This window comes from Anneissia japonica, unplaced genomic scaffold (assembly GCF_011630105.1).
Source record: "Anneissia japonica isolate Jap-2015-1 unplaced genomic scaffold, ASM1163010v1 scaffold287611_len363355_cov233, whole genome shotgun sequence".
In the NCBI taxonomy this organism is placed as follows: domain Eukaryota; kingdom Metazoa; phylum Echinodermata; class Crinoidea; order Comatulida; family Comatulidae; genus Anneissia; species Anneissia japonica.
This window is the reverse complement of record NW_022732785.1, coordinates 137,073-145,312: the sequence shown is the minus strand read 5'-3', so window position 1 is coordinate 145,312 and position 8,240 is coordinate 137,073. Positions and strand designations below refer to the sequence as shown.

At 31.9% G+C, this 8,240-nt stretch overlaps 1 protein-coding gene across 5 annotated transcripts in view; it reads left to right on the top strand.

Annotated features, from left to right (window-relative positions):
- LOC117115800 (calcium uptake protein 3, mitochondrial-like) overlaps positions 1 to 8,240 on the top strand; it is a 37,243-nt gene that overhangs the window by 11,731 nt on the left and 17,272 nt on the right. For 4 of the 5 annotated variants that reach the window (XM_033259739.1, XM_033259737.1, XM_033259738.1 and 1 more), the window contains exons 2-3: positions 6,789 to 6,899; positions 7,509 to 7,523. In XM_033259739.1, the coding sequence (XP_033115630.1) occupies positions 6,789 to 6,899; positions 7,509 to 7,523 (126 nt within the window). The remainder of the gene's footprint in view (positions 1 to 6,788; positions 6,900 to 7,508; positions 7,524 to 8,240) is intronic. The other variant, XM_033259736.1, reaches the window with a different exon arrangement.

Sequence of the window (8,240 nt, the reverse complement as noted above, 5' to 3'; positions counted from 1 at the left end):
GGGCACAATATGAAGTTCACGCCGCCACGCCCACCTCAGCCCCACCAATAAGTGGTAAATATTTTAGCTCTCCTTTCGTCCACTGCTGTATTGCCACTGAACTCGTGGGTGCACTCCTTTTTTAGCTCTTCCTCTCTTTAACTCAAATTGATCACCCTCTTTTTTTTTTTTTTTTTTTGGCTTGACTGACGGGAGGGAGAGGATGGGTCCTCATGGGTCCCCCGTTGATCGGCCCCTGCTTCTGTGTGCAGTTTCAAGGCCAATTGTGTGAAGAGGTACTAAACTGACCTTGACAATAACTTTAATAGGGAGTCGTGATTGCAAAAGTACAGATGGCGTTCTAGTTACCTTTATATTTCTCATAATGATGAATGTAATGTAATATATTTTTACTCTACATTGAAAGTATGATGGTATATTGCTGTACAATGATAATTTTTATATGTTTGAAAGGTGTGTAAAATAAGAACAAAATAAGAAATCGGCAAAAGAATGAGAACACTGAGCCTGGGCAAAATTTTACCTGTTCTTATAAAAAATGTGTAGGTTTAATGACATCTTCTCAAACATGAATCATTTCATATTTTTAAGTAGAAACCACTATCTACCTTTGAATCATGGGAAACAATGAGGAAACTCAGAATGGAAATTCTGAAAGTAAATTTGGAATTTATCAATAATTTACTGTGTAAAAACTTCAGTGGTTGAATTTCTTTTATTTATTCCCAAATTATTACCTTCAGCATGGTTGTATTAGTTTATTATTCAATATTTGTTTTGTAGAATTTGAGAGTGTTTTACATCCAAGGGTGAATCTTCAAATTATATTTTTTAGAATTTCCATGAAATTATATTAATTTGGGTTAAAGTTATTTACCATGATACTATTGTACCATTTAATGAGGAAAGTATACCCTTCCCTGGGGTGGGTTTTCCTCTTCCCTGCAGTGGGGTTTCCCCTTCTCTTCATTCGCTATACACAGTAAATGTAGATATGTTGATAGTCTTGATCTGTAGGAGTCATATCTCAACCACAAATTGTACATGTAATAAGATTGATGGTGCCACACAGAGTCCAAATGCATTCCTCTGTCTCCCAACCCTTATTTTTGTTAACCACGCTTTACATACAGCATAATAACTGCACCTTCAAGCCAAACACACTGTCCATAGAAATTGAATTTCACACTAGAATCCCCACCACAATTTGGATATCTTCTACTAATGCTGTCAATTTGGGGTAAGCGTGGACCCTTCTGGAGGACTTTGACCTCTATGCATTTACAGCGTGTTTATACCAATAGCAATGTATCATACCCCCTAGTTGTCCTATTGAAATAAACAAATTGAAAGACTGTTTCACTAGCTACACCACAATTTGTCCCTATTGACAGGCTGAATCTATTTTAACTAATTCTGTTCCTCTTGTTCTCATAGTCTATTTCAGAATTTATTGGTCTTTTAAACTTTCTACGGTCATAAGGCCCAATACAAGAATTATTAGTTTATCTCCCTACCTAGGCAGAAAAATTGATGTAGGGGGGCTTTTTATTTTTTCAGTACCTGCAGGCAAGGGTGATAAACTAATCTTTTTTTTTTTCATTGGAAACAGGCATAAACTGAAACATACAAGTAACGTAATCAAGGTGTCAATACCTGTACATAAAAATAATAGTAATATGATGGTAACGATAGATCTACATTTTTAGACCTATATGAAAACATAATGTTAATTTCAATGTAAATTTTAAACATTGAATGTTAAAGATTATAATTTTATAGGATAGAAACTTTCAATTTAAAATCTTCTTAGGTGACAGAATTTAATTTTATTTATATTGTATCAGTGAAAGGGGTTTTATAACCTTTGATTACGTTGAATGGCGACATGAGAGAGTGTTTATTACTGTGGCTTTTTTTACAGCACCTGACTAGACCCAAGAAAAAAGTGTTTTGGCCTACATTGATAATTATGAGCATGATCTTACTGAGTAATTGGCACTTAATACCATCTTTATTGCTCTTGTGACAACTACACAGTAATAGGTCATCGGTCAGATCAAACACTGTGTGACCATTACCAATTGAGTCTGACCATGCCAGGCTAAGAATGATATCATGCCTCTTTCTTATACTTTTACCTTAAGCTAGGTTTTGGAGGAAAACTGATTTGTATTCAAAACCACAGAAAACATATTTGTCGATTTCTGAATATTTAAAAACTGGGGGAAAAGGCAGAAAAAGCCTGGTTCCGTCCCTTTTCCCCCAGGTTTTAAATATTAAAAAAATCAGTATCTTATTAACCGATCCCAAGTTTTTTGTCAAATACTGCATGTGTTTTGTCTCTTAGAAAAATCAGTTCAACTTATCCGAAATGTAGTCCCTCTGGAGCCTGGGTTTAAATCCGACTTTTCTCAATGTATGCTTACAAACTCATAAGGATCAGTATCATATTATTTTTAGCTTGGCAAGTAGATTTCACATTGGGAAAGCAAAGAAATATATGTAGTTTTAAGTATGCAATATGCATATATTAATATAATATTTGATATAGAGTTCAGCTGGTGATAGTACAGTGAAATAGGTCAATGTGACTTGAATCTACGACCTTTAGATTAGAAAGGGAAGTATTAATGTTGGGAGGCAGCAGTGAAGTCTCTTTTACCTAGCTTATGTAAGTAATGTTGACAAACTAGATGTTGGTGACCGATTTTGAATAGCATGATTTTCTTGTGTAAAGCGTCCTCCACACTATCAAACAACTTGTATGTCCATATAATAGTCATGATGTGCCTATATAAGGCTCAATAAAAAAAATTATTAGTTTATCACCCTCGCACGCATACCTTCTATGGTACTGGAAAAATTTTTTTTAATTTATTTTTTTAAAATTTTATTTATTTATTTTTTTCATTTATTTTATTAAATAATTAGTAGATATTGTTTGCATTATCTAAATCATGTTTTACTTTGAATATCAATTCACACTAGAACCAGCAAACAACCCAAGGGTAATATTTGGCTTTAGCAAAATAAAAAAATTTTAAAAAAAGCCTTCCTCCCTCCCTCATCACTTTTCCTGCCCAGATAGGGTGATAAACTAATAATATTTTTTATAGGGCCTAATATGGTCATAATATGATGTCACAATGATTTCATCATGACCATATTTAGGCATGTCACATGTTTTTGTCAAATAAAATTTTATAATCTAGACAGGGCTCTGTCCACACTCAAATTTTGTGTGATAAATTTGCATGATTTGACCAAATATGGGCATATCAAATTCTTTGTCATAAAATTTGATGATAATGTGGATGTCATATTACACCCAAATATGGATATATCACATTTATTTGTCACATAAAATTTGATAGTGTAGATGAAGCTTAAGAGTAGTGGGTTATGGACAAGTTGTCACCTTCCTTGGATTCATTTAAACTCATTTATTTCAATCCATTTTTAGTCTACTCTGTTTCCACGTTCATATCTACATTGTCTTTTTACGCTTCTATTTATTACTCTACTACTTTATTCAGTTCATGCTCTATACATACTTTTGCGTCTTTGATCATCTATTTTGAAATTAGCACATAGCAAATACTTTTTTTTTATTATCATTATTATAAAGATTACAATAGATGGTGGTATGTTACCTAAAATGGATGAGCCATTGAAGTTGTTGGTTCCGCCTGTAATATGGCTCTCATGCATGTAAAAGAATTAGTACACTCTTCGGCAAAGTATAGGACACTCTTCTTATTTTCTGCCCGATCACCACCAGAAAGACCCTGCTGGAAATACAGTAGGTCTTCGGACTTTCGTATATTAGCTTTGTTTCTCTCAGAATAAATCCAATCTAATTAAATCATGATACTACATGTTTCTTATACCTTTTTTTTTTCACATCATATATTTTAATTTTTTCTTTATGTGCACATTTTTTTCCAAAGAAATAAGGGAAATTCCCTTTTTGGCATTTAAACATTATTTTTGAAGAAAGAGATATTTGTAATGATTTGTTAGTTTCTTGCACTTAAACATGCCTGTGATAAGTAGGTAAAATTACTCTCACCCAACCAGATTTACTTAAAAGGCATTACTTAGCGCAGTATTTATTAGCAAGTAACACTGAAGGGAAAGTTCCCTGTTAAAAAGATTCATTTGTTTAAATATGAAATTTTATAATTTTTATCTATTTAAGGCAGGACTTTTTATAACTTGTTTACCAAATCTGCTGGCCACCAATAATATGGTTTCAAATGAAAATAAAATTATATTTTTGGCCAATTAGAGCACCCGCCGACACAAAATAAAATAAAAATTTCATAAATAATAAGTTTTTCTTGCCTGCCGCTGCCTTGAAATCTCCAAAAATAAGATATGTGTTTTTCTTTCTAATTATATAAATTTAGAGCATTTAACTATTTTATTACTGCACTGTTTAAATTTACCAATAACATTTTATTTTTATTTTCTCCTTCGTTTGGATGGTTTGGTGAAACAATTTGCTAAATGGAAACCCAAAATTTGTTTGCACCCTCCAACGAATTAAAAACTATTTTCGCCTAATTCTTAACGCGGTAATGGTTTGAGGCCTGGTTCGAAGGTACTGTACTTAATCACCGTAGTAGTAATCACGTCGTCGTCCAAGATAATGCCAAGTGGTCATTGATATGCAAAGATAAAATGGTTCAATATGTTTCAGTTCAGTATTTTCTATCATGCAGCTAACTTGGTACTCTGTACTTACAAGTGTCACCTTGTTTAAATATAAAATTTTATATTTTTATTTATTTAATTCTCATGTTTAGGAGCTGTGTTTGTAAGTACTGTAGTGATACTTAGTTACCGTGTAAGTAGTCATGCATGATAACGCTGAGTGGTCATTTATATGCATAAATAAAATGGTTCTGGAAGTTTCAGATTAATGTTTTCTTTCGTGCAGCTAACTTGGTCCCTAAACTTACAATATCATATTTTTAGATTGTTCTTCCATTTGCATAATATTGTTTCTTTGTCTTGTCATGTATCATGGGTATTGTTTATATGAACCTGTGTAAACTTTGTTCTATTGACGACAACTTCAATTAATCTTAATCTTTTTTTTGACGGTTCGCTCCGAAGGTTGGCTAGACTTCATGTCTACGCCATACGTCAGTGTTGGACTTTTTGGTGCAAACATTGTCAAACAATATATAATTATGATGAAGGTAAAGATTAATTAGTACAAAGATAACGATCAAGAGGAGGCGGCATAAATATAGCAACGTCAAAGTGCTTTGTTGCGTATTTGTACCAGAACGTAAACAAAGTGACACAAATGTGTTTAAGATGAAATTGTAAAAGGAACCAAGGCCTAGATTAAGTGCGAGGGCATGGCCAACGAACAAGCAATTGTATCTAGTATCTAGGTTATATTATACAACACTATACACATGTACAGATAACTCGGTATCCCCAAAACTTAATTGTGTCTGGTGGGGGATAGTTTCACAGGTAGTTAAGATGCTGTGTTTTTGTTGTTTTTGTTAATTCATTTTGTTTTAACTAACTTTTGTTTTAATTAACTTTCTTGCTATGTATGGTGGATATAGTATGTGTGATTGGGCTCTAAGTTATAAGCTTTATTAACAAGAACATATTTTCCAGTCTGTCTATATTATAGTATTTCACTTGACATTTACACAGAGGTACGTGGTCTGGTTTTATGGGAAAAGCTGCTATTGATTATCATTGATTGTATGTTCAAATTATCGTCATATTCTTCTTAATATTGTTATATTCCATTGATTCTAACTCTTAAGTGTTATCAATTAATGCTGGGTAACTAAGTTCTGTTTGTTGTTGAGTGGGTGGAAAATCACAGAAGTTTTAACTAAATACGTACATTCATTAAATTACTAATTGCATTGCAAACAAGTAACTTAATGTGGATTTGCACAAAGCACCTTCAACAGTTATTTTTGTAATTCTGTTTTGATTCTATTAATACAGCTGTATGTTTAATTTTAATTGCTTCTATTGCTATTCCATTAAATATATGTTTTCTGTTGATTAATAAATTGAGTAAATAAATTTGACAAGCTTTGATAGTAATAATGGAATTAGGTGACACTTTTTTATATATTAACAAATTCAATATTTTAATACTGTAGTCATTATTCTTTTATCATAATTTTGTGATGATGATAGACCATCACTGTATGATAAAGTCTCCTAAATTTGTAGCTAAAATGTAGTTGCATTATGAGTTATGGAAAAAAAAATAAAATGTTTGGCAATCCGGGTGGTAATTTTTGACGTTTACACCAATGATATCTCGGCAGTTTCTAGCCCGGGTATTGCGAAATCTTGGGTTGTGTCCGGAGTTTTGCTTGCATTGTAAAAGGGGTATAATATGCTTGGAAAAGATCATTAATGAATTTGGCCATCCACTTAATAGCGTTTAAAATCTGGAAGACAAGGCTACTCCGTGTAAGAACAAGTGAGGTAGAATGTATTTTACTTTCGACTATATTCACATAGCCTATGATATTTTAATTTTAACTTCTCTGTTGTATTCACTATAGTAAGAATGTTAAATATGTTTGCCTTTACTTCGTAAAGGCAAACATACATGTACATGTATGTACATTTAATGTTTTTATTGTTTTTGTATGATACTTTTTGAAATTGCAACAAGCCCAAGTCCACATGTTTGAATTATGACAATAAAGTTTATCTTATCTATTATTTGAATTCAAAAAATAAAGTTTCTTTTGTATTCAATTTGTTACTTTATGCAGCTCGAATTGGCCGCTTTAAGCTACGCAGAGAAGAAGTATCAAATATGCTGACCAACACACCACCCAAGACTAAAGGATCAAAGAACTTCTTCAGATCGTTGCTTGGTAGAGGTACTGGTAATATTCATTTTATTGTGTCTCCATTGTAATAATCAGATACGCATACGTGAATGCATTAGATAAATGTGATATGATTTTTGATTAACTTGTAGTATGCAGAGCAAACATTATGTTTAAATTATTACATGCTTACTACAGTATTTGCCTAAGTTCCAACATGTTGCTGCATGTGGGATACCTTTTAAATTTTTAATATGCATGAGTGCTTAATGAATATGAATCATACTGCATGAGTAAGAATATGTATGTGAGATGAGTATGGTAGTGTTTCTACAGAAGCCTTATGCTGTAAAATAGCATTGTATGAGTTAGTATTTATGTAAATAAGTATTTATGTATGAGTCAGTATACATATGAGATGAGTATGTAATGAGTAAGAGTATATATATGAGATGAGTATGGTAGTGTATCTATGTAAACCTTATACTTAATAGCATAGCATTGTGTATACAAGTATATATGAGTAAGAATATATGAGATGAGTATGGTAGTGTTTTTACGTAAGCCTTATACTGTAACATAAAGTATCATTGAATTACATCAATCTAAGTTTGCTAAAGTCTGCTTCTCTTTTGCTTGTGCTTCTCTATATCTCATCAGCCGACAGAATAAGCGGTAAGTCTGCTCAGACAAAATTCAAGTAAATGCATGTACTTCATGTTTTTGTCATTTTCATGCTTATGCTCATTTGCAAGATACTTGCCTCATTGTTATTTTTCTTATATTCTTTCTTTTATTTCCTTAGTTTCATATAAAATATTTTATTTTTATTAAACCATAATTTAGCATAATTACTTGCTTTTTTGTGGTGGCAAACTGTGATTTTTTGTTCATGTGTTATCAAAATTTATTCCTGTTTTTTTTTTTTTCCATAAGTGTTGTAGGCATTTTTGATTAAATAAGTGCGCTATTTTAATAACAGTTCACAAATTACAATTTGGTGTTTTCACATCATCATAAATAGCAGCTCAATCAAGCGACAGCCAAAAATCTGTCACTAAAGAGCTGACGAAGGTAACACGATGTTGCTGAAAGCGACTATGGAAATAAACACCTGACTCTGACGGAAACTTTAGTCTTTTATATCAACGTGACGAAGTTTAATTATATATAAAATAATTAATTTAACAATTTTATACAAATGAACATAAAATAGAAAAATACTAGATAGCTCAGCAGTACCTTGTATGATTGCTCAAAAGAAGGCAGTGTCTATCTATTTGGGAGCTCTCTAGTACTAACTGGAGAAACATAATATTTAACAAAAAAATTAAAATTATTTTTTTCAAAGCACTAAAAGTATTACAATTAAAATTATTATTATTATATTAT